Raw genomic sequence first — 27,008 nt, forward strand, 5'->3', positions numbered from 1 at the left:
TGGAGAAGTGTCTGTTCATGTCTTCTGCCCATTTCTTCACTGGGTTATTTGTTTTGTGGGTGTGAAGTTTGGTGAGTTCCTTGTATATTTTAGATACTAGCCCTTTATCTGATATGTCATTTGCAACTATCTTTTCAGGATTACAGTGTTTTTAAGGGCTGAGTAGGAGTCCATTGTGACTGTATACCACATCTTCTTTATCTGTTCGCCCATTGAAGCATGTTTAGCTTGGTCTCATTTCTCAGCTGTTGTAAATAATGCAGTGAAAACAACGGTGCACATATCTTTTGAATCAATGTTTTTGTATTCTTCAGATAATCACCCAGAAGTTGAATAGCTGGATGAATAACTGGATCATATGGTGGTTCTTATCTTAATTTTTTGAGGAAACTCCCCACTGTTTTCCCGAGTGGCTCCACCAGTTTCCATTGCCATCGACAGTGCATACTGGTTCCCTTTTCTCCACATCTTCTCTGTCACTTTTTATTTCCTGTCTTTTTGGTAATAACCATTCTAACCAGTGTGAGCTAATATCCCATTGAGGTTTTGATTTGTATTTTCCTAATAATTAGTGATGTTGAACATTGTTGCTGTTTATTATTGCTTTGGTTTCCCTTGCCTTTGGAGTCACTCCACAAAAATATTTAATTATAAGACCAGTGTCAAGGAGCTTAATGTCTTTTTCAAAACAAAAAGGTAACCTACTGAACATTTTTTTAAATGTTTATTTATTTTTGAGGGACAGAGAGAGATAGAGCATGAGCAGGGGAAGGGCAGAAAAAGAGAGAGACACAGAATCCAAAGCAGGCTCCAGGCTCTGGGCTGTCAGCATCGTTGTATGTGCCTGTTGGCCATTTGTATGTCTTCTTTGGAAAAATGTCTGTTCAGACTTCCTGCTCATTTTTAAATTGGTTTATTTGTTTTAAGCTATTTAGTTATGTGAGTTCCTAATGTATTTTGGATATTAAGCCCTTATTAGGGGCGCCTGGGTGGCTCAATTGGTTGGACATCCAGCTTCGGCTCAGATCGTGATCTCACAGTTCGTGGGTTCGAGCCCCATGTCAGGCTTTGAGAGAATTTCGGTGTGTAGTATAAGATAGTGGTCTAGTTTTTCGTTCTTTTGCATGTGTTTGTCCAATATCCCCAACACTATTTATTGAAGAGACTGTCCTTTATTCACTGTATATTCTTGGGTCCTTTGTTATAAATTAATTGTCCATATATGTATGGGCTTAGTTTTGGGTTCTCAGTTATGTTCCATTGATCTGTGTATCTGCTTTTATATAAATGTCATCGTGCTTTGATAACTGTAACTTTGCAGTATAGTTTGAAATCAGGAGGCATACCTCTAGCTTTGTTCTTCAATGTTGGGATTGTTTGGCTTCAGGTGGCTACATACAAATTTCAGAATTATTTGATTTAATTCTGTGAAAACTGCCATTGGGATTTTGAGAGGTGTTGCATTGAATCTGTAGATTGCATTGGGTAGTGTGGATATTTTAACAATATTAAGTCTTCTAATCCATAAGCAAGAATATCTTTCTCATTATTTGTGTCTTCTTCAGGTACTTTCATCAGTGCTCATAGTTTTCAATGTACAGGTTAGATTTCACCTCCTGGGCACCTGTGTGCCTCAGTTAAGTGTCTGACTTTGGCTCAGGTCATGATCTCACGGTTTGTGGATTCAGTCCCTGCATTGGGCTCTGTGCTGGTGGCCCAGAGCCTGGAGCCTGCTTCAGATTCTGTGTCTCCTTCTCTCTGCCCCTCCCCTGCTCGACTCTGTGTCTCTCACAAAAATAAATAAATATTAAAGAAAAATTTTACTTCCTTGGTTAAATTTATTCCTAGATGTTTTATTCTTTTTGACGCAGTTGTTAATGGGATTGTTTTCTTAATATCGCTTTCTGATAATTTATTATTAGTGTATAGAAATGCCACAGATTTCTGTATGTTTATTTTGTATCGTGTTACTTTACTAAATTTATTTATTAATTCCAAGAGTTTTTTGATGTCATATTTAGAGTTTTTGGTATATAGTGTTAGGTCATCTGCACATAGTGACAGTTTTGCTTCTTCCTTTCCTACTTGGATGCCCTTTTTTCCTTTTCCTTGTCTAATTGTTGTGAGTAGGACTTCCAGTACTATTTTGAATAGATGTGGTGATAGTGGGCCTCCTTGTCTCGTTTTTGATCATAAGGTAAAAGCTTTTAGCTTGTCATCATGGAGTATGATGTTGGCTGTGGGTTTGTCGTATATCCTTTTACTGCACCTCGGTGGCTTAGTCAGTTGAGCATCTGACTCTCGATTTTGGCTCAGGTCATGACTCAGGGTTGTGGGATAGAGCCCCACTTCAGGCTCTACACAGTGGAGCCTGCTTGGGATTCTCTCTCTCTCCCTCCCCGTCTGCCTTTGTGCCGCCCTGCTCGCTCTCTCCTTCAAAATAAATGAAGCTTAAAACAAAACAAAAAAAACCCCTCTCAACAAAGTGGATATAGAGGGAATGGACCTCAAGCCCAGGCTTGAAGGAGTGACCTGTGTAGGAGATTTCATGGTGGAGCCCAGAAGTTCAATCCTGTCTCCCCAGCAGAGCTGGACACCCAAAGGGTGTTTCCTATGTGGGCTGCATGCACCCACCTAATGTGGCATGGGGGTGGGCAGGGCTGGCACCTGGTCCAGCTGTTATTTGCTGGCTGTGCTGTAAGGATGGATGGATTTTCAATTGGGTGCCTCACTGGCTCTAACAGGTTAGAGAGAGTGTTCTACCATGGAATCTGCTGGTGCTGATATTAGCAAGGTAGGATAGGGTTGCAAATATGGCACCCACTAGTGTCTATCCCTGAAGAAAGTCTCAGTAGTTTCCTGCCCGCCCGGCAGGTGCTTTAAAATTGACAAGTGGGTCTCCACTTACGATCTAGGCATATGATCTCCTCTCCTTTTCAAATCGGTGTATTTGCACTGGGTTCTGGGGTGAGTGAGTCCATGCGAGAGCTCCTTAAGAGTGGGTTTTCCATTCCTTATAGTTCTATGGCTTTCCTGGATGTAATCCCTGTTGGTTTTCAAAGCCCAGTGTTTAGTGGATCTTCTTCATTCAGGATCTAAGGGTTGAGAGCCTGATGTGGGGCACAAATCCCTCACTTGTCAGGGGAAGGTTCCGTATTCTTGAGATCCTTCCTGACTGTGTCTGGGTGTGGGTTTTCTTTGCTTTGCCCTTTTCTTTTTCCTCTCCTCCCCTCCCCTCTCCTCTCTTCCCCTCCCCTCTCCTCTCTTCCCCTCCCCTCCCCCTCCCCTCCCCCCCTTTCCAGTCCTTCTTGCTGCTGACATTTTGTTCTTTGTTGTGGAGGCTCTTTTCATCCAGTTTTCTGGTTCTTCTCAGAGGAAATTATTCCACATGTAGTTATATATATGCTGTATCCATGGGAGGAAGGGAGTTCAGGATCTTACTATGCTGCTGTCTTGAGCCCAGCCTACTAGGAGATAGGTTTTATTTGGGTGCTAGAAATGTATTTGATAAAGTCTTTGATGTCACCACAGACACAAGAAATGATAGGTCTTGTAAGGATTTTATACTTGATTGATGGATCATATTTAAATTAACTTACTCATGTCAGAGTCGAGGTCTTTGCTAATATGTTCTAGGATCATAACTTACTCAGCAGTTTTTTGGTGACCAGGATGAAAATTTCATTGTAATCATTGGGTTTGTGAAGGAAGAAAGAGGGCACAGTGTTGATGGAGATAGCTAAAATAAGGTTATGAAATTAAGTTTTGTCAAGATCTTTTGAGACCAGAATGAGACACCAAAGTGAAAACAAGATTAAAAATGGTAAAATGTCATGCTCCACACTGTGATCCAGATAGCCCCCAGGAGAGGACTGAGAGATTTCAGTGAAATGTGTGTTAAATATGAGCCCGTTAAATGGACTGCCAGGCAGGAAAGAAAAGGGGATGATTTAGCTGCAGGTCAAGAAGGGCAACAGAGCTGTGATTTTCCTCACAGCAGATCTGTTCTGGGATATTCTGTTGAGTTTGTGTGTCACATTTCAAGGGGGACTTTAATAAAATACCATGTGTTGAATAGTGTGACTATTTAAGTGGTTTGCATTTATAGGCTTATGTGGAAAAGCCTAATTTTGTTTAGAGATAAAAGGAAGACATTTCTCATAATAATTAGAATAGTTCAAGATGGAATGGACTGACACGTGAACTTCGGAGATTTTCCTCTCTGGAGGCATTAAAGGAGAAATTCTGTGACAATTTATTAAGAATGTTATCAAGAGGAGGTTAACATTTGTGGGAAGCTGAGCTAGACACCCTTGAAGATCCTTTACAGTTCCTTTAAGGTGTTTTTTTTTTTTTAACTTAAAATTTTGCTTTGATATTCCCATGGTCAATTTTTATCAATCTTGTCCTTAAAACTTTATTAATAAGAAATGCCCTATTTTACGTGGCTCTTAAAGTTATAAAATGCTTTATGAACCCAATTAAATGTGATGTTTACAAGAATTCCACAAGTTGGGCAGGAGACGTTTTACAGTTTTTAAGCAGCTGTATCTTAGGGATTGAGAGTGTGGCTTCTGGACCCCTGACCATCTGGGCTCTCCCACCTGCCGTAAGACCTTTGGAAACATGTGCCTCTCTTTCCTCGTCTGGGGTTTGGTGATATATTAGTCTCTAGATATGGTGTCTACACCGTATGATTGTTTGAGTTGGTGCTTGAGAATATATGCTGAGAGCGTTGTGATGTGCTGAGAACGGTGTCTGACACACGGTAGACTCTTGGCAAACGTTAGTGGGCGCACTTGTCATTATTCCTCTTCTACAGGCGGGGGGGGGGGGGGGGGACCGGTGCTCACGCAGGTTGCAACGGGCCGAGTTTACATTGGTGACACGTGGTAGAGCGGTTATTAAGAATTCCGTTGGTTTCTACTCAAGCATAGCAGAATATTTACGGGTCTTAAAAACAAGACATACACTTGTTTTAGGTATGGGCCTCTATCATAATATTGCTAGTGCTGTGCTCTAATTGTTGGTCTTCACCACTGGACAGTGAATTCCTTATGGATAGGGGTCATATTTTGCGTATCTTTGTCACTCAGCACCTGACACAGAGGCAGTACTGAAATATATATTTGCATTAATGGGAGAGAAATTAAATCTTGACCTATAGCTTTGCATTCCGTAAGGACTCAGGTTGATTATATTCCCTAGTTACTGGATCACAGAAAACAATGGAAGTCCCATGAAGTATCCCTGAGTGCTTATAATTATTGGTTGCAGGTCTTTACCTCAAAATTGCAAGCTTTAGGGAATCAGGATCTTCTGTTTTGTTCATTACTACAGAGCTGATGTCTGTAATACTGGGTTATCAATATATTTTTATTGGGAAGAATACAAATGACTCCCTCACTGTTTCCGACAATAGGGAAAGTCATGCCAAAAAAAATGCCACTCTAGGTAAAAGATGTGATGGGTAATAAAGTCATGTATCCTCCTTTGATTTTTCTTCTGTTTCAGTTTATGAGAGGAGAATACACATTTATTTTTAGAATTAAAATATATAATCTTGAACACCAAATAAAAATAAAGTGATTAAAAAAAAACAATTCTTTTGGGGGCACCTGGGTGCTTAACTGACTGAAGCGTTCAACTTTGGCTCAGGTCATGATCTTGCGGTTTGTGAATTCAAGCCCTGCATTGGGCTTTGTGCTGACAGCTCAGAGCCTGGAGCCTGCCTCGGATTCTGTGTCTCCTTCTCTCTCTGTACCTCCCCCACTCATACTCTATCTCTTTCTCTCTCTCAAAAATAAACATTAAGAAAAAGAATTCTGCTCAAGTGCACAAAAACAAAATTAGAAATGGAGTAAAATTATTGACTTATGGACTAATTTTGTACTAATTTTTGTAACAATATTGATTTCATTTTAATTTGTTAAATGAATCATCAGACTGTTGTGAATCTGTTAGTATAGATTTTGGGGAAAGCTCTGATTTGCCTATGTTTACATATACACACACATTCCAGACATAATTGAGTAAGAACATGCTTTCTAAAGAATATTGTAAATAAAGATAACCACACTTTCCCAAAGATTTATGGTTCTTGATAGCCTTTAAGAGGAAATATAGGCAGTTAACTTTGGTTTGTGTTGGCATTCCATTATACTTGTCAAGCAATTTGAGCTTCTGATTTCTAGAGATGCTATTAGATTCCTAGAGGGATAGAAGTCAAACTGAAGGCATCTCTTAGAAGAAAAGTCCAAATTGGCTCTCGTTTATAGGGTTGAAATAAACAAAAATGATCTCACTAAACCTCGGTTCTATCTTTAGATAATCCTCTTCTTATAATAATTAATTCATCATCTGGGCCTTAGTTTTCTAGTTGTGTTAGAGACCATTTACGTGGTACAGTAGCATAGTTGGCCCTGGCCGGTTGTGTGAAGTGCTTTAAGAAAGATGATCACTTTTACCTTTGTCTCCAGGGCTGACAAGCCCCTGTGGTGTGGGGAACTTGTCTCTCATGGTAATGATTCTTTTATTCATTTACAAGATGTAAACATCTTGAGGGCAGATATTGTGTCTTAATAATCTATGTTTCTCATGACTTGCAATGAGCCTTTGTCCATAGTGAGTTTGTGAAACTGTCAAATCACTGATGGTTTTATTGGAAACCTAAGAACTCATTAGATTGGCTGTATTGCAAATAGTCAGTTAAAGTAATATAAGCCATTTGTCAGCAAGTTTATTAAAGTTATGTTCTTGAAAAGAACTGCTGTAGGCAAAACTGCATTTGACAAATCAGTGTCATATGGAAAATAAGAGTTTAAAGAAAAAAAATACTCTCTAAAAGGCTTTAAAGCCATTTCAAGAACACTATAAATGAAAGTTCTATGAGACATCTATTTCAAAAACAACCTAGATTTGTCAGCAGTAAAAATCGCATCGAGTAAGTAAGTGAATTGATTAGAAAAGTTGTGGTGTGATCTGCTGAGGCAGATTTTCCTGTAAATTTTGTTATTTGGCTTTGGCTTGTACGCTGGGGTTTTTTTTGTTTTGTTTTGTTTTGTTTTTTTTAAAGTAAGCTTTCTGCCCAAAATGGGGCTTGAACTCATGACCCTGAAATCAAGAGTTGTACGCTGTACCAACTTAGCTTCCTCTCCCCTAGGCTATATTTATTTTAAAGGGTTTGAACTCACCCATAACAACCTAAAATTTAATGACTTTAGCATTTGTATTATCCGTTGTTTAAGTTTTACAGTTCTCAGTAAAATACTGACTCCTTTACAGGTCACTGTAATGGATAAAGACATGTTTCTTTGGGTCTGGTGTTCTAGTCCCTTATTGAGAGGGTAGGATTCCTAACTTGCTCTTTCTACACCATCACACCCCCTTCGCCTGGGTGGCCTGCTGGAGGAGAAAGTGCTAATTGGTTTTCTTGTGATTATGTAAAAGAAATAGTTACGCACTTGGCACAGTTTTTATCTCTCTGAATTTACATTCTTCCTTTCTGTCCTTAGGGCAGTAAAGAAAATTGGAAGTTGAAGGCTTTCAGTTTATCGTAAGAGCTGAGGTGGCCTTGTACTTGACCTTCCTTGTATTTCAGGCTAGAATGAGGTGTGGTAGAGAAGGGAACTTTTGCTGATGTCAAGGGAGCTGTGCTGGAGTAGAATTAAATCGTCAGTCGTCAGTCTTTTCCTGAGGAGGGATTTTCCTCCTAACATTAATTAATTATCTTTACAATTGTTAAGGTATGTATGTATGTATGTTTTTAAAGTTGGGCATGGAGCCCAGTGTGGAACTTGAACTCAGTACCCAGAGATTAAGACCTGACCTGGAATCAGGAGTCAGGCTCTTAAATTGATTGAGCCACACAGGCACCCCCCCCCAGATTTCTACTTTTATATTTTGATAAGGTGGTACATGTACATGGTGAACAATTCAAGATGCACTAAAGGTGATCTATTGAAAAATAAGTGTCCTTTCTCTTCACCTAGCTAGTTTTCAGTTCCGCAGGACAACCACTGTTTTGTGTACTTCTGTGCGCCCCTAACCCCCAACAGGGTGTTATATGCACTGTTCTGAGCCTTGCCCTTCCCCCCTCCCCCATTTATAGTAGATCTGGGAAATGAATCCAAATCAGTATATAATTTTGCCACGTGATTCTTCATAGCTGAATTGATGGACATTTATATTGTTTCCAGTCTTTTTTGGTGGATTATGAAGTTGGTCATGCTTATTATAAAAGAGGAATTTGGCTTGCTATTATAAATGTATTCTATAACCTTAGATGGTTTCCTCAGTGAGTATGAAGGAGACGGTGCTTTCTAAGAAACGGTGTCCTCAGTGAGATGGGTGGCAGGTCTTTGATATCAGCCTTCTTGGAGAATGGTGACATTTCATGTGGAGATTGGCACAACTCATCAAGCACCGTACTCTTGAAGAGGCCTCCCCCTCCTCCACGCCCCAATCGTGTCTTTCTTTGAGTTTTACTCTTTAACTGCTGTGCATGAAAAATTCATTTAGAGCCTGATTGAACCTGTTTTGGGCCAGGTAATTGAGAGTGGCTTTGGAATGGGGGTGGGACGTAGAGATTACAGTAAAAACCTAAGTAGGAACTTTCGGGGCGTCCGCACAGGTGTCATCTGCACCCAGCGGCAGTCCTTCGCCTACTTTCACGGGTCAGTTGTATGTAAGTTGTTGTTTAAATCCTGTGCTGTGTTCTCTGGAAATCTACCTTCAATGGCAGTTTTTCTTAAATATATTCAATTCTGGGAAAATAATGTAGATAGCGGAGTATATATGTATAATATTGAAGGGATGTGTTTTCGAATGTGCTTAGATTTGTTTTTTAAATTGCCTTTTTGAGCAGAATTTGTGTCACTAAAAAAAGGTTTACAGTTGCCATTATCTTAGTCATTTAATTCTGAATGACTCAGGTCAGGATGAATGAATACCCAAGTAATGATATGTTAATAGTATCAGAACTGAAGTTACTAAATTTTTACTCCGTTTATTTTGCTTTCTTGTGGCCTCAAACTAATGTCTAATCCCTAAACTGTCTTCTTTTGTTTTTTCCCTGCAAACACCTAACTTTTGCCCTGGGAGATTGCGTTCTGCTCCAGTTATGGTGGGTGGGATATTATGGAAAAGAAGGGGAAGGAGAAATGATACAAGTCAGCAGACCTGTCTTTCCCCTCCCCGCCCCCCAACAGTGAACCTGACTGTTGAGGTATGTGCTATTGAAGTAGATATTCCTGGTGCTGCGGACTAGAGCTTTTTATTAGCATACCATGGCTTTCTGTCCTTGTCCAAATGGTAAGTTTCTACCATTCTTTTGAGGCCTGGCCAAAATGTTGCTTTGTAGGTGAAGTCTTTTTTTTTTTTCCCCCTGACTTTGCTTTTTTTTCTATTAACTTCTCTGTGGGTTTTAAAAAGACATCTATTGGGGCGCCTGGGTGGTTCAGTCAGTTACGCGTCCGGCTTCAGCTCAGGTCATGATCTCACAGTTCGTGGGTTCGAGCCCCGCGTCGGGCTCTGTGCTGACAGCTGGCTCAGAGCCTGGAGCCTGTTTCTGGATTCTATGTCTCCCTCTGTCTCTGACCCTCCCCTGCTTGCACTGTCTCTCTCTATCTCTCAAAAATAAAAAAAATAAAACATAAAAAGACATCTATTAATGGGAGTTTATCACATTGTTTACAGTGGATTCATATGTGTCCAATCCCCTCAGGGATCTTTATGAAGAACTACGTGTTGTCCATATTGATATTCACAGCAGCCAGGTACAGTGGCAGGAAATGGTGTTCAGTAATTCTTGAATTAATGAATACCAGAAAACTTAATCCACCTCGTTTTTCTGAGGGAGAGCTGGTCTTTATGTTCTTACTATGACCCTTCACTCACTTACATGACTGTTTACTACTTGGTATTCCAAGTGGAAGTTTTAGGTGTCCTTAGAGAATGGGGAGAAGTATTTTGATGGCTGGGTAACTTTCTTCAAAAATTGTTTTATAGCTTTTTATCCAAAGCTTCATAAGAGACCTGGGAAGCAGGTTTATTTTTCCAGGCCGCATACTATTTTATTAAAAAGCTTACGATGTGTTTAGAAAAATGTTTTTTTTAATTTTCTAACCTATTTTATTTATGTGCTCCATTCTTACATTAAAAAAATAGTTTAGAGTCACATAGGTGGCTCAGTCAGTTGAGCGTCTGACTCTTGATTTCAACTTGGGTCCTGGTCTCACGGTTATGGTCTCGCTGGTTGTGGGATTGGGCCCCGTGCTGGGTGCTGCGCTGAGGATGGAGCCTGCTTGGAATTCTCTCTCCCCCTCTCTCTCTGCCCCTCTCCCGCTCTCATGCACATACACACGCATGCATTCTGTCTCTCTCAAAATAAATAAACATTAAAAAAACCCATATTTTGTAATAAAAGTAACATGCTTAGTTAATGACCATGCAGAAAAAAATGTGCAAGTGTAGGAAGAAAACATATTATAATACAGTTCCTCCTCTCAGACTCTCAGAGATTAAAACATTTGTTAACATTTTAGTGCATGTCATTCTTATTTTCAAGCCCAGTGTGGGGCTTGAACTGACAACCCCAAGATCAGTAATTGCATGCTCCATCAACCCGAGGCAGCCAGGTGCCCCCGTTGTTGTCTTTTTTCTGTTCATGGTTTTTTTTTTGTTTGTTTTGTTTTCCAAGGCAGTTGATGACTGATTGTTTTACTGTCTGGCATGGAAGTGCCTTTAGTCTGCATGTGGCACCCGTCTGGTGAAGTGGGTCATTTGAGACTTTGTAGATCCCACCTTAGCAAATCAGAAATGCTTCCAAAATATTACTTGCTTTCTTTTTGAGGCCATTAAATTTTGTGTTTTGCTTTGGTTTTATTTCATTCTCACAAAGGGATTTGGTGTTTGTGAAATGAGTAGAGAAAAGCAAAGCTGGTTTGAAAGGCACTAGCGAGGCATCTAGGCTCCCTCGTTGGCCAGGTGACTTGCTTTTGTCCACACAGTCCCTGCCTTGGATTCATGCCAGACGAAAACTACCCACTGTCATATGTGATGGCGTTTAGGTGTGTTGAAACTGATGAAACATTAACATTTGTCAGGTGCCAAGGGTGAGCTGGAGTGTTTGTACAACAATGACATTCTACAGCCTACCAGTAGTGGATGTGTTGAAAATACTGTTTTTTAAAGTTTGATATCCTTTAGAAGTAATGCATCTTGACTTTGAAGAACTTGTGAGTTACACGTAGGGGAAAAAAAGGTATGGTCAAAAGGGCTTGAAAAAAGCAAGCGTAGGACTGGGTTGGTTATATTGAATAGAGGGTATAGATCACAGCCGACTACAGAACGTTGGTGGGGAGCCCATGTTTCCCTGTTCCCTGCCCGGGTCTGGTGATTGTTAACTAGTAAAGCATTAAAAAAATAGGTTTAATTGTATCAATATTTTAGCTGCCCCAATTTAATTTGGAAATCTTTATTTGCTTGCTTATAAATGTAAATCAGTTACTAGGAAAATTCATTTTACGTGTCCCAGGCTCTGTGGCAGCTTTGTAGTACAAGTGGATTGAAACTTTGGAAACTTGGGTATGTGAGAGTGTACAGGAATGGGTAATTTGGGGAAATCATCATTTTCAGATCTAGGAAGAGTTTTCTCTTTATTGGAGGAGGAGATTCACTTGTGCAACATAGCCGGCACACGGAGGGCTGAGCACACTGATGCAGGTAACCCACTTCCGGGTTCCGGTGCATCCGTGTCTCGGTAGCTTATGCCTTCCCAGCTTACAGATATGCAGACCTGTTCTCTCTCTGTCTTCTCTTCTGTAGTATAACAGGCAAGAGGGCAGGCCCTTTGGAGCCTTCCGAATGTGGCTTTGACACTTCACGTAACCTTGGACAAGTTTCATTTTTCTCACTTATAAACTGAACAGTAATAGGGCTGTTTGAACACCGGTGAGGTATTGTGTGTGCTTAGCACAGTGCCCGGTGGGTGCTGCGAGCTCGACGTTGTGAGGTCCTTGTAAGTAAGTTCTTCTTCCTTCCTGTGCAGCCTGCGTTTTCTCCACAGCTTCCAGCCAGTTTTCCCTTCAAAACACCTCCGTGGCTTCCTGTTGCCTGGAGGATATGTCCTTGGCCTCTTGCCCTGGTTTAGTGCTTCTTTGAGGATCCCTGTTGACAGATTCACTTGACAAACCTTTGTTCATTTGCTTGCCATTTTATTTTTTCAAAGATTGTGTAGAGTGACTAAGAGCACGCTGGGGCCTTCTTGCCTTGGTCTGAATGCCACTTCTGTAACTTCAGTGCTGCGTGATCTTTGCAAGTTAATTAACTTAACAGTTTTCTTGTCTGCTAAATGAACAATGATGATACCTAGCTCATAGTTCGATGTGAGGTCATTCCATGAAATAATGTACAGGGGGTGTTTAGATTGTATAGAATAGTGGCGCCCGGGTGACTTAGTCAGTTAGCGTCCGACTTCGCTCAGGTCATGATCTCATGGTTCATGATCTCATGGGTACGAACCCCGCATTGGGCTCTGTGCTGAACATTTGCCCAGAGCCTGGAGCCTGCTTCAGATTCTGCGTCTCCTTCTCTCTCTGCCCCTCTTCCGCTTGCGCTCTGTCTCACTTTATCTCTCAAAAATAAATAAATGTTTAAAAAAATAGATTGTATAGAGTAAATGCTAGCTGTTAGTATGAGCCAGGCTCTTAGTTGGTACTTAGGTTTCTAGTCTTCTCATCAGTGACGTTCATATGTAGATAGATAGCACTTTTGCTGTTTGTTATGTAAAATAAGTCTCACACAGGGCACCCCAACACAAAGTTGGTACAGTAATGGTAACCATGTAAAGAATGTGCTATGTTGAGCACACATGCTCATGCGAGATCCTCATGCATCACGTTTGCAGGAGTTGTTAGTGAGGTGTGGTGAACGCAGCTCTGGGGTACGAGAATTCTCTGGTGCTGTGCTTGGAGCTGTGACACTCCTTCCTTCCTTCCTTCCTTCCTCCTTCCCTCCCTCCCTCCCTCCCTTCCTTCCTTCCTTTTTAATTTAAGGGTTCAGTGTGATATGAACCCTTAATATTTATTGCTTTCCAAGGTGCTGGTTTTCAATGGCCTTATATTCTGATTTGAACCTAAGGGCCATTCAGGGACTAAATAATACTTGCATTGCTCATATTTTTAAAACGTATATGAATTAATGTGATTCTTTCTGTGTGCTGCTGTTGTTCCAGGCACACTGAATTCTTGTTTCTGGATGCCATGCTGGCGGTTTGCTTGTTGCATGTCATGTTTGATCTACAGAGTAGAAAAGTTACCATTGGATGGAGAAGAGGACGTGGCAAATTACCTGTGGAGTTAGTTCCGTACTCCTAGGGCAGGCACTCTCTGAATCCTCTTCCCTCCCCTTTGTTGTGTATGATCTGTGAGAATCTGCTGTAATTGCATCGTTTCTTCGTAGCTCCTGTTGGGCTGCATTCAGCATGAACTTGTAGCGAACATAAGTGCATGCTTACAGTTCTTAATGAACCAGAAGAGTTGTGAAGGTCAAATAAATGAAGTCAGTTCAACAGAATTCTTTCTGTAAACATGGAAATTAATTGTGAGGACGTTTGAGTTCGTATCTCCTAAACACAAAGTATTTTAGCAGAGTTAACTTTAGTATCCATTTGGTGATTCGTCTGTCAGATTTTTTTGCAGGTTTTTTTTTTTCTTTTCTTTTTAGGAACACTTAATGAGTTTCGTGCATCCTTGTGCATGGGCCATGCTCATCTCCCCTGTATTGTTCCAACTTTTAGTCCACGTGCTGTCACAGGAGGCCTGCATGTTTCTTTATCGTTTCCTATTATTCTGAAATGTACAACTTAAAATATAATAGAGGAATACAGTTGCTGGGGGGGGGTCACGAAGACTTCATGTAAGTGGTTCCTGGATTCTCTATATCATTGAACTCCATTTTGCACAAACAGTAGACAAATCACTTTGGTAAGTTAGAAGGCTACTGGAAAGCAGGAGGCAACTGTTAAGAATCTGCAGGAATCACAGCTAGATTTGTTTCTAAGAACATAAATATAAGGACTAGCATAGATGAGAAATATAAAGATAATCCATTTGTACTTTAGCAAAACAGCTTGGTATTAGAAACAGGGCTTTGAAGTCAGACAGCCTGACTTTGAAGTCCTGCTCTGCCACTTACTGCCCATAAGACCAGAATGGCTTCACCTCTCCACACATCAGGCTCCCCGTCTGTAAACTGGGAATAGAGACACTAGGATCAGCGCAGGTTGTTGTGAGGATTATGTGAGATCACACATGGTAAGTGCTCACCACGGTGCCTGGCATGTAGTAAACGCTCACTAGGCCGGTTATAAAGCATCCACAAACAGGGAGTTGTTGCCGGTGAGTCTTGTGTCATCTATTCAAACAATCATACTGCTGGAAAAGCAGCTAAGGTATAATCCCGAGTTTGCCAGCAGCTGTAGGCAGATCTAAGTGAGTGTAATGACTCATAGGCTTGTCTTGGTTCTAAGTATCTGTTGTTGGCAGTTTTGTCACTCAACCCTGCCCCCAAATGTGGGAGTTACACTCATATTCAACAACTAGTAATTATGCTTCCCATCAGTAGTAATGGTATTTAAACAGTGTTACATCACTCCATATCCTTTTTCTCTATGAATCACCTTACACATAAGTGTAGGAGTTACTAGTCTGATTTGGGGAGTACTGGGGAACCAACAGTCATACTGTTTCTGCTCCTTGAGAAGTAGGACACAAGAGACAGACAGATGGAGATCAAAGTGGCTCCTCTGTGGGTTGGTCTAAGGACGTGACATTAGATCCATTAGATCCGATGGGCCTATTAGCCCATCTTGACTTACATTTACCCACTGGTGACGAACGGAGCTGAGCAGCCGCAGACCTCACAAATCCTTCTGCCCCTGTGAAAGGAGTGAGGAAGAATGTGGGGAGAGTTCTGGAGTGTTCTGACATGGACTTAAAGCATGGCGGTAGCACATTCAGCCAAGTGGGCAGGACCTTCCTGTCATGAAAGTGAGACTATGGTTTTGGGAGTAGTTTCTGGGGGTAGATCAGGAAGATGGGAGAGAGGAGTGGGCTGGACACAGACCTCACAGGCATGGCTCTGGTTTTCCTCATCTTCCATGAGGCTCCTGCCTTCTCCTCACTCCTTTCTTCCTACTTTCCTTCCTTCCTTCCCTCCTCCCCTCTCTCCCTCCCTTCCTTCATCCTTCCTTCCTTCCTTTCTTCCTTCCTGGATATGAAGTACTTGTAAATAAGCAGAAGTGCTAATCAGAAATAGATGGTGACTTCTCATTTCTGAATTTTAGAGTCGTAATAAAAATTTAAATGCTACTGTGAAATAGAATAAAAAAAACAAAGCTGAGAATCTTTTGAAATGGTGTACTTTTTGCAGGGAAAGTGTTTCTGAAAAATAGCTTAGAATCTAACTCTTAAAAATAAATTGCTATATTCAGTGTTTAGTTGGTTGAATAGTTCACAGTAGTAATTAATTCTGAGCAGTTATTTTCATCTTTTTAAGAAAGGCTTGGTGAGGAGCTACTGTGAGCTAGACCTTTGATGGATACCAGTGACCCCATGACCAATGACAGGCCTGTGTTTCGCTCGTGGGGCTTACACTTAAACAGACGTGTCAGCACGCCATGTGTCAGTGACGTGTCTCAGGTTCCTGTCGGAAGAGCCCTCACTCAAACGAAAGAAGCAGTGGCCGGGTCTCCCTTTATGCCAGCGGGTACGGGTGGGTCAGCTAGAAGCCGACTGTCATTCGTGATTGCATCTGAGAAAAACTTTCCTTCTCAATGATAATAAATCTTTGCCAGTGATTGGTTTTAGAACTTTAAATATTATTTTGTTTCCCCCTTTCTAGAAAATTGGAAGCAAGTAACAGAAGACTGCCCAGGAATTACTGCTATGGCTATAATTTTAAGCATTTTCTTAGTTACGAAAATATTAAATACCTAGCTGAGAACTCGGTGCTCTGTGTTTAAAATATTAGAGACCTGTGCCCTGTTCTGAAAGGTCATAGAAGTATATGCTTACAAACAAAACAGCCAGCCAACCTACCAATTATAAAATGTTGGCCTTTTTCTTTGTAAAAGGAAGACCCAGACCCAAAGGGTTCGGGCAGGCGGGAGGCCGATGGGGAGTGAAGCCGTCTGAGCCCTAGCTTCGCGGAGAGCAGCCGGTGTGCGCGCCTGGCCAGGGTAGCACCACAGGTCTGCGCTGTCCCATGGCCTCCCTGGGGCAAAGAGGGAGATCCGGCCAGCACAACTCTGCTCCCTCTCCCCTCCACCCTCCCACCTGCCTGGCTGGGCAGCTGGGCCTCTGTATAAGGATTTGTGGGAAGAAATGTGTTCAGCACATTTAACGACAAATTTAAAAACTATTCATTTAAAGCATTCTGTACTAGTAAATATCGATACCATGCCGATTGTGATAGAATAGAAATATTTTGAATGAAAAGATATAAATCTTATTTATACTCATAATTAAAATAAAAGCTAAAATTGAAGAGCATTTAAATTTATTTATTTTGGGGGCACCTGAGTGGCTCAGTCGGTTAAGCAGCTGACTTCAGCTCACATTCGTGGGTTCGAGCACCACATCAGGCTCTGTGCTGACAGCTCAGAGCCTGGAGCCTGCTTTGGATTCTGTGTCTCCCCCTCTCTCTGCCCCCTCCCCCACTCATGCTTCATCTCTCTCTCTCTTGGAAATAAATAAAACATTTAAAAAATAATAAAAATAAATAAAATTTAAACTTATCTATGTTGAATGTTTTTATGGAATCAGACAATGCAGATTAAGCCAGAGAAACATGAAGCTATTATGTGGATACTTGTGTGGCTGTTTTGAGAAGAAATATGGGTGTTTCTGAGGACTTTTGGGTTCTTTTGTGTAGCTCACGTTTAGTCTTTGGCTGTCTCTTCCTTAATCATGATTGATTATCAGTTTTCCCAGTGAACATGGGAAAGAAAGAAAGAGGCCAGTGATTTTTCTAAGAGTATTACTCGAGTGGGAGGAGGAAGAAGGAGATAAGTAGGTATTGGGGGTTGTGCAGTTTTTGAGGACATTTTTTTACGTGGAATGGAGTTGCGAGCGGGGGAAGTAGGACAGGGCTGGGGTGCAAGGGAATACTCGGGGACAGATGACCTCCCTGTGGAGGGAAGAGAAGAGACATGAAGAGACCCTGGGTTAGTCTTCTCCAGGACCACCAGGTGCTGCTTTTGGCCAACTCCCCAGGGAGGCTGGCATGCTCTTTCACAGTCAGCTTTATGGGGGCCGGTAGGGGGAGGTGGGAGGGGGCATGTGCCTTGTAGGTGCCCGCATTTAACATCATCTCATATGAGACAACCAGTTCAAATCAGTGGTACTTCAGGCTCTCTTGTGACTGGTGCACTCCTTTTATTTTATTTGCTTGTTTTTAGCTGTGTTTTAATGCTGGTCAGCTTAACTCTGCTGATTTCTCCTCTGAGCATTTCTTCCAGCCTTGAATCTAGAGCCTGACAAAAGAAATACCAAAGTTTTTAGCAATGGTGCAGAATTGAGATTTTGCCCTTAGAAGAACCCTTATTTTGGATCCATCTTAGTCCATAGTGCACTAAGAAAGCACTCCCAAGTAGCTGGGACCATTGCTTAGGCACCACTGGTACTCGGGCCTCTTTAGGTTGAAAGACCAGGTGGAATGAAGACAAGAATAATTTATTCAAATCGTTTCAAGGGGAAAACAGAGCATTATTTGTATTGAGCAGGAAGTGAAAGCCGCAGGGCAGTGAAGCATGACGCCGCCTCAGGGAGCGGTCCTGCTGTCTGTGTGTTTAGGCTGAAAGGTCTCCATGCGGCCACTCGCTGCGGTCTCTGCCGCTCAGGTGCTGTTGGCCTCTTCACAACGTCTGCTTCTCAGTTTACGGGCAGTTCCTGCTTCCTCTGTTTCTCTGTGCCTCACTGCCTACGAAGCTCTTTACCTCTTGATGTTTTATCTTCAACTCCCTTTAAAAATGGACTCTTTTTATCTTAGTTTACATTCCTTAGAGAGGACTGGTTGAATAAATTCTATCAATGTACCAGGTAGGAAGCTTCCCAGCTATGGAAAAGGGTAAGGTAGATCCACTGGCGTGCTGGAGCCAGACGGAGCTCTCTGTTCCATGCCAGCACATCGTAGGTTCGCGACCAGCCACCGCAGTGTGGGGGGGGGGGTGCCACAAACCAGGGCTCGGAGCCCCTGGTTACTCCCTGTAGGAATCGGTGGCTACGCCTTTCTCGGTCCCCCGCTGGAGAGGTCTGCAGATGCTGAGATGCACAGGCTCCCAGGTTCACGGTTACATGAAATACTGAGGTGTGTGTAGGGTTATTTATAGAATGAGTCTAGTTTCCGACTAGAATAGGGAGATTGAAATCTGTGTGCACATGCATACATGTAGATTCCTGTATAGTGTGGAGAAGGTTTTTCGTAGGGAATGGTAGCTGCTTTTAGGAAGGGGATTTGTTGTTGATTATGAATACCAAAAGCCAATAAAATTCTTACATAATCAGAATAATATCAATATCATAATACGAAAATTATGTCAGTATCATTTACCTGAGTCTCAAATATTATGAGGTATGTAGGAAGGAAGTAAAATAATCCTAATGTTGAAAGTGTTGAGAACACATGACTCCATTTCTCCTCTATGCCACACGCGTACAAATGCCCTTTGTACATTTCTTCACGTTTGACTGTGGCTTTATCACTTTCTGCATTGCTTGTTCTGAGATTGCAAAGAGTCCTCTCACCCCCTTTTTGGAGTTTTTTACGCACAAGCTTTTACTGTATCCCTGATAATCTCCCCTGTCTTCCTGAAGATACCTTGTCCCTGTTCTGATGCAGGCAGGCCGCTCTGTAGGCAGCCACACATTTGGCATCTGGAACGGTCTAATTTTAGCCTTCTGAGATTTCATGGATCCCATGTCTGCCTTCTTTGTGATTCTGTTATAGAAAAGATTATTCTGGCACTTGTTAAAACAGCAAGACTTTGTTCAGGACGATTGCAGTTAGGGTCACAACTGTTGGCAGTAGGGGAGAGAGATCAGGCTGCGCTCCAAACACAGTAAGGGCAGGTGGAGTTTCTAGCCAACAGGCAGACTAAAGGATTTGATGGGGGGTGGGGGCGGGGTTGGGGGTGGTCCTTGCTACACAGACTGAACAGGATTCTGGGTAAAGGCGCACCAGGGTGACTAGCTATCAATCAAGGTGTGGGGGCACTCCTGCTAAACTGACTTAGCAGGATTCTTGCTACAGCTGGGCTGGGTGGGGCCAAGACTGGACAAGGGCAGGAGGAGTCTGGCTGATGTTTAGAAAAGGAGAGTCTGTCGGTTCTTTTTATTGTTGTTGTCTTGTTTTTCTGTAATGTATTCTCACATTCTTTTTAAAAGAAACATTGGGTAGGCAGTGAACTTTGAATCATGTATTGGTTTTCTATCACTGCTGTAACAAATTGTGACAAACTTAGTGGCTTAAAACAACATAGATTTATTCTTTGACATTTCTGGAGGCGAGAGTCTGAGCTCAGGTTCACTGGGCCATAGTCAACAGGTCAGCCCAGCTGGTGCCTTCTGGAGTCTTGCCTTAGCCAGTTCTGACTTGTGGAGACCACCTTTGTTCCTTGCCTGCCAACACCCCCTTCCTCCCTCGCAGCGCTCCAACCCCTATCGTCAGCACACTTTCTTGTTTCCCTTCTATGGGGCGCCTGGGTTGGTCAGCCAGTTAAGCATCTGACTTTGGCTTAGGTCACGATCTCATGGTCTGTGAGTTTAAGCCCTGTGTTGGGCTCTGTGCTGACAGCTCAGAGCCTGGAGCCTGCTTCCAGTTCTCTATCTCTCTCTGCCCCTCCCATGATCACATTCTGTCTGTCTCAAAAATAAGTGAACATTAAAAAGATTTTTATAAGGAATCTTCTGTGATTCCATTGGGCCCATCTGCATGATCCAGGATAATCTCCCATCTCAAAATCCTAACTTATTACATCTGCAAATACCTTTTGTCATATAAGGTCCATTCACAGGTTCCGGGGATGAGGATGTGGACATCTTCTAGGGGGTGGGGACCATTTCTTGAGATTTAGCACACCTGATAATAGCTAAAAATGCTTTTGTTTTTTTCTCCATGCTTCATTGACAGTTGGGCTTGGTATAGAATTCTAAATTTATGATCATTTTTTTCCTCAGAACTTTGGAAATAGAGTTTTGTTATCTTTTAGCTGGAAAGAAGTTTGATACTAGTCTGAATCTTATTCCTCAGGACAGGACTTAAAATGTTTCCCTCTCTCTAAGCTTCTGAGATCTATCGCTTATATTAAATACTACAAATGGCTTAAATTAAGTGTTAACTTAATGTGTTAGTGTCCAGTTAAGTGTGATTAACATCCACAAGCTTCCAACATGACTGTTAACATTTGCAAAGTGGTTTCCAAATTGTAGGTCCCTGAAGAGGAGTAAGAAGGAATAAATAAAATGGAAGAGAAAATTTCACTGAGCCATAGTTATACATGTTGTTTCCCGAAACATTTGTTTCACTTGTATATGTGTGGTGTGTTAAAACTTTCCAAAACCTTCCAAAATTCAGCACGTATTCACTTAGCGTCTGAAATAGAGGCTGACGTTTCACATTAAAAATAATCTTAAGACGTGAAATGTATTTGAGGGGAACATTCCTACTTAGCTTTAGTGTAATGTTTTCAGTAAAAGTTTTCTTGGTTGCTTCATGACAGATTTCCTGACCAGTGGTGAGCATGTGGCCAGCTGGGCAGCAGGAGGTGAGGGCGTGCTCTGAGGCGGCTGGTCTTGAGCCCCTGCTTGTTTTCAGATGGAAATGCCGGGTGTAGGCTGCTGTGGCTCATACTTGGGATCTGGCCTGAAAGACATGTTTTTACCCTCAACAAACATCATCTTTGTTTGAATATCTGGAGTCCGTGTAGCTACAGAAAGGTCTTTTCTTCTCCCTTTGAAACGTTTTCTTTCTTGTGCTTGTTTCACAAATAGTTTAAAGTAGAGCTGCCTTCCACTTTTCTGTTTCAGTTTGTTGCAAGAATGTGTGAGGCACCGCCTAACACGCCTGTGTGCTTGCGAACTGTAAAATAATAATGGAATCTTGGAGTAGATAAATTTAATCTATGAGGACTGAAGCTGCCGTTAATTCCCAAGGCCAGACTAACTGTCTGACAAACGGTAAAGTACTTCTTGAATTGGAATAGGGGATTTGTATACAATATTCATCTGTCCGAATGTACACTAGGAAGAATGTCAATTTTGTTGTATTGGACTGAATTTAAAATTTAATAACTGTGAATGACTTCTCCATTACAATATGGGATTAACTGAGTAATACTAAGAAGCTACAGTACCCGCTTTTTAAAAAAAAATGTCATTCAGGAGGCTGCTTGATTCTTAAAAGTTCTTGTGTTTAGAGGGAATTAGAAGTCTTCTGGAAATGTTATAGTTGTCAGTGTTTGAAATGCTTCATAAAATGCAGTAGCTCTCCTTATCTTCCATATGTCTGTGCCCAGATATGTTTTTCTGTATAGTTGAGTACTTAATCCAGTGGCTCTGGAGTTTCAGTGCTTAAAATACGCCTCTTTTACTTTGAAACATTGTTGCATTAGATGTGAAGTCAATGAGAAGAATTTGATTTCATTTGGCTTGGATAATGTAATAGAGATATTTTAAATTTAATAATGACATGTGATGTAAGTACGAGGAACACAACTGTCATTGTTTAATAGGTGCCTGGAACTTTGCGCACACTTGCCCACAGACACAAGACAGCTGTCGGTAACCCTTTGTCTTCAATGTTTTCGGGCAAACTCTTTGTTCTTGCAATGGAATTTCTAAATAAGCTTTCAGAATGAAACCAAAGGGAGGATTCTAGCGCAAGTCTCCAGGAACTTCTCAACTATCGATCCGACACTATGATACGTACTTTACCTCTAGCAAAATCTGCGGAGGGAGATCACTTCGTACTGTAAAGATGGTTCCTCGCACTGCAGATTATTAAGTCATGTCTTTGCACTCCATGTTGGGAACAATTGGCATTTACATTTAGTCTCTTCTCGGAAGCAGGTTTGGTTATATTTTATAAAATTTGTATGACTTTAAATTCATGCTTTTTTTAGAACACATTTGTCAGCATTACAGAATTTTCTCTCCAAGGGAAAATACAAGGATAAGAAAGTTCTAAAGGAATTTAAAGATTTAGAACTTACTTTATTTGATTTAGAGCCAAGTCAACTACTCTAATCATGTTAAAGTACAATGCTTTTTTTTTCTCTTGAAATTAGGATACAATTTCATCCAGTTTCAGAATGACCTCTATTACATGGTTAGGGTTTTCCTTTTTGGAAATCTCTAGACGGGAGATGATCCCTGGAAAGCTTTGTATTTTACTGTTGGCCACAATGATGCTTTCCTGGGGTACTTTGCATCTTCTCAACTCTGTACGGTTTTCAGTTCTTGCCTTCATACTTTTAAGCCTTTCATTGTTACGTAGGAAACAGGGCTGAGACTCCTGTGCCTGCACAGCAGTGAAGGTGTGGTACATACAGTACATTCAAAGAGAGCACTCATCCATTGAATTTGGCCCGATCACCGTAGATGTTCATGCTTAGTTGTTCTGATAATGGAAGTAGAGTTTAATAAGTAGTCAACTTATCTAGTTTGAGTTCAGTTTTCCTTTAATTTGCTTTCCCTACCCTTTTGTAGAAATGTGAGTGAAATGTTGGTAAAGCTGGGCAACAGAAGAGGGAAAAGGAATTGACAGAGGTCCCAAGACCAGGGTAATGAATATATAATTGAGTTGATATCCCAGACTTCTGACTGTATTAGTTCACTGTGAAGATCTAGCCTGCATTTTTGTTATTTTATTGAACCATTCTATTATTTATTCACATTTCCCCCAGAGGAGAGCATCTTGACAGTCTGAGAAAAGCAGTGTCATCAACATTTTTCCCCAAATAAACTTAAAAATTGACAATTTTCCCCTTTTTCAGTTTTTGATATTATATTGATGATCTCATTGGCCTAAATCCCCAGAGGCAGAATTGTTAGGTAAAGTACATGCCTCTTTTTAAGATTCTGGGGACATATTATCAGATTGCTTTCCAGAAAGGTAAGTCTGCCCCAGAGTAAGCTGATGCAGATTTCCCACACTCTTATCAACATTGAGTAACATCAGTGCATTTTTTAGTCGGTCTGAGATAAGTACAAAGATATTTAAAACTTCTTTTTCTTTCGTTTCTAATAAGTTTGATTTCCCCCCCTGCCTTGGCTTTTAAATTTAGATTTTATTTTTATCAGAGCTATACTTGGTTTAAAGATTCAGCAGTCTGTACAACTTATTTTGAAAAATAGCTGACTTCCATCCTCCTCCCTCCCCACAGCGCACCCCACAGAAGTAACCCCCTTCCTCTCCCAGGGCTGCTCTTCCGTGGGGCTAGAGAGTGTGCTTCCGCCGTCGCGGCCGCGGCTGCTGGCTTCCTGCTGTGGAGGGCGGAGATGCGGTTTTCTTCCCCACACCTGGCCCTGCGGTGCGCACGCACGCCCCGCCGGGCTCAGGGAGGCGGCGACCCCGCTTCCCTCTCCTCAGGGGCCGCGTTTGCTGGGCCTTGGGGCGAGGGGAGTTACAGACCCCGCCCGGTAGTCACTGACTGAGTTTCCAGAGGAATGGATTTGAAAGTGTGTGTTCTGTCAGCGTTCACTCGAAGTCCTTTCTTGTGCCTTTATTGTTATCTTTTTCTTTCTTGTGTCTTTAGTAGTCATTTATATAAAGGAATCCTTAAAACCGTGGGCAGTGGAGTCAAAGACTGTCCGGACTTGAGTCCCAGTTTTCCTCTACCAGGTTTGTGACCTTAGACAAGCTGGCGGAAATCTCTAGGCCACAGTTTGCCTGTGGGTGCTAGAATTCCTCTGGTTCCCGTGTCAGGGTGTCGTCGTGAGACGTGAACGGGAGGAGGCATGTGGAGGACTTCTCCCGGTGTCTGCTGCCGGCGCCATCTTCCTCTCTGCCAGGGAGATGGTGAGAGCGCAGGGATGGTGCCTGCTGCTGTCCTTCTCTCGGGAATTTCTTGCTCGCGGCCATTGCCCACATTCCCAGTGGGATGCTTGCCTTTTTCTTCTTGATAAGCGGTGTCTTTGATACAGTCTGTCACTGGTCTTTTGTTTTTCTTTATGGTACTTGGGATATGGCATCATATGCATACTATTTCATGTTACGGTCCCCAGTGTTCCCATCAGATTTGTGTTTTTCAGAGGTACCTGGTGGTGGTAAGGAAAAGGGCACGTGTGCGGTAAAGCTGGGATTGGCGGAGTAATTTGATGAGGCATTTGATGAGGGAGCACGGCAGAGGGCAAATGAAGGAGTGATTATTTTCATCATGTAGGAGAAATAGTTTTTCTAGCTCCTGAAGTATACTTTACTCTGGTTTATTTTGTGGTCAGATTACTTCAATTTGTAAAAGCCTTCTTGAATGTTCTTATCATATACCCAGATGGGTGTCATCTGAAAACTTCGAGCTTTCGATTTGTTCCTACTTTAGATCCAAAATTGATTCTTAAGGGATAAGATTTATCATCTCCTCTAAGTTAACGCCGTGCTAACAAATTTGCTTTCTTTTGAATATCATATATACTTTTGAAATGGTAAATGTGTTGATATTTCAAAGTTGTAGTTACAGATAATTAACTCAGCCTTTTATGTTTATTTTATTTTGCTAGTTTGTCCTTTTAGGCAATAATAATTCATTGTTTAATTTTTTCTTTCTCTTAGTTTTGTAATTAATTAACTTTATGGGTTTTTTTTTTTTAAATAATGGTTCATATAAATTTGATCTCTCCACAGATTCGGACCAGGATGTAGCCCTCAAACTTGCCCAGGAGCGAGCTGAAATAGTTGCTAAATATGACAGAGTAAGTATTCAGATTTACTCTTTGATTCAGTTTTATTAGAATAAACTTATAAATAGAAATGGATTTGTTTTTTGGAGAGCTTAAATTACAGAAGCAGTTTATTTACTTCATGGGACCTTTGAAGTCAGCTTTTTTCTCTGACTTCATCTCCATATTTTTTCTCTCTCTTTCCCTCTGCTCCAGCCACCCGGTCTCTTGCGGTTCTTCCAACACACCGGGCTTGCTCCTGCCTCTGGGCCTTTGCACTGCCTGTGTTTTTCTGCCTGGAATCCTGTATGCTGGATAATTCAGGCCTCATTGCCTCACCTTTTTCAGATTTTACCCAGATGCTACCTTCTTAGTGAGATCTTCTCTGACCACACTGTTTAATAGCACCCCTCTCCCCCACCTCTCCGGATTCCTGTTCTTTCTCTTTAACCACATCACTTACATCAGCATTCTTTCTATTATACTTTTTGGTTTTTTTGTCTGCTCCCACTCCTAGAATGTAAACTGAGGGTAAGAATATCGTTTGTTTGACTTACTCTTGAATTCTAAATATCTAGAATAGTTTCTGACTCAGGCCAGGTATTCAATAAATATTTGAATATGTTAGTATATAAAATTAAATACCCATTTTATTTATAATTTATATGTGCTATTAAAATTTTAACATGGATCTGAAAGTTTGAACTTATACATTATGTATAATCTCCATTAGCATTTTATCTCTGTGTTAGTTATGAAATCTGGTTTTTGATGCCTTAGAAAATCACTGTTGTTGACAGTTCACATGTCTCATTATTACTTTACCTCTTGAGGTCTGTAATGGGTTGTAGGCAGTGATTTATAAATGTCATGTTTTATATTTATATCACTTGCATGTAATTTCATATCTGTTACTTTTGATTATTTGTGAGAATAACAGGCGCATGAAATTATAGAAAGCCATCTGGACTGGGCCCTGCCCCCAGGAGGCATACAGGCAGCGCTCAATTTAACAGCTGTGTGCTCAGAGTTCGTCTTTAAATTGGTTGTTTGGAACCAATGTTGTTTGGAATGTCAGATACAAATTCCTACTTATTGTGAATAGGTTTTAATGGAATCTATGAAAAACCTAATTAATTTATTTAACTACTTAACTTAAAATCAGTAGAACTGTCATTCATTCATGCTTGTATGAACTTTTCCCCATGAAGTTAACACACTTAGTGATTGGGCGAGCTATTGTGCCATCACGGATAAAATAAATGCAGATGGAGGGGTCCACATGACGGTTGGGTATCGAGTCTGAAATGTGATGGGCTGGTGTAGACGTTTGGAGTTCCTGCTAATCAGTGCTGGTACTCAGTCTCAGAAGTACAGTGAGCAGTGCAGCGGGCTGAGGGCAGAGCTCTGGGCACACTGACGGCTAAGAGGGACCCATGAAGACCCTTCAGGAGAAGAGTTGGGTGGTTTGAGGAGAGCCCAGAGAGGCTGGGGTCGTGGAGGCTGAGGCATGGGGAGTGAGCGACACTGACAGGCGCACTGAGCAGAATCCACAGATAACTGAGCGGTGCCCACTGGATTGGACAACGGGAGATCGTTTTTGACCTTGGCGAGGGGCATGTCCAGGCTGATGTTGCTGTGAAGTAAAGACGTAGAGAGACAAGGTGGAGAGCTTAAGAAGGCAAGAAAGAGTTCTTTTCTAAGACAGGTTTATTCAAAAACATTAAAGTGTGGCAGTTCCTTCCTGAGTGGCTTCCTTTTTTTTTTATGTTTTATTTATTTTTGATACAGAGGGAGACAGAGCATGAGGGGGGAGGGGCAGAGAGAGAAGGAGACACAGAACCAGAAGCAGGCTCCAGGCTCTGAGCTGTCAGCACAGAGGCCGATGCGGGGCTCGAACTCACGACCTGAGCCGAAGTCGGAGGCTTAACCAGCTGAGCCACCCAGGCGCCCCCTTGAGTGGCTTTCTTACCCTTCGTGGCTCCCTTTTCCCCAGCTGGCTTCTCACAGGAACCCAAGTCTGGTTAAGTCAGGGCTTGGGCGCGTGTCAGCTGCTGTTGATGAACAGGACCT

The 27,008-nt window shown here is 41.7% G+C and overlaps 1 protein-coding gene across 3 annotated transcripts in view; it reads left to right on the plus strand.

Annotated features, from left to right (window-relative positions):
* The window catches only part of USP6NL (USP6 N-terminal like), a 173,297-nt gene that overhangs the window by 73,513 nt on the left and 72,776 nt on the right, over positions 1 to 27,008 (plus strand). For 2 of the 3 annotated variants that reach the window (XM_029954760.1, XM_029954761.1), the window contains exon 3: positions 24,901 to 24,968. In XM_029954760.1, the coding sequence (XP_029810620.1) occupies positions 24,901 to 24,968 (68 nt within the window). Of the gene's footprint in view, positions 1 to 24,002; positions 24,079 to 24,900; positions 24,969 to 27,008 lie in introns of those variants that run through there. The other variant, XM_029954759.1, reaches the window with a different exon arrangement.

Source organism: Suricata suricatta, chromosome 10, assembly GCF_006229205.1.
Source record: "Suricata suricatta isolate VVHF042 chromosome 10, meerkat_22Aug2017_6uvM2_HiC, whole genome shotgun sequence".
NCBI lineage: Eukaryota > Metazoa > Chordata > Mammalia > Carnivora > Herpestidae > Suricata > Suricata suricatta.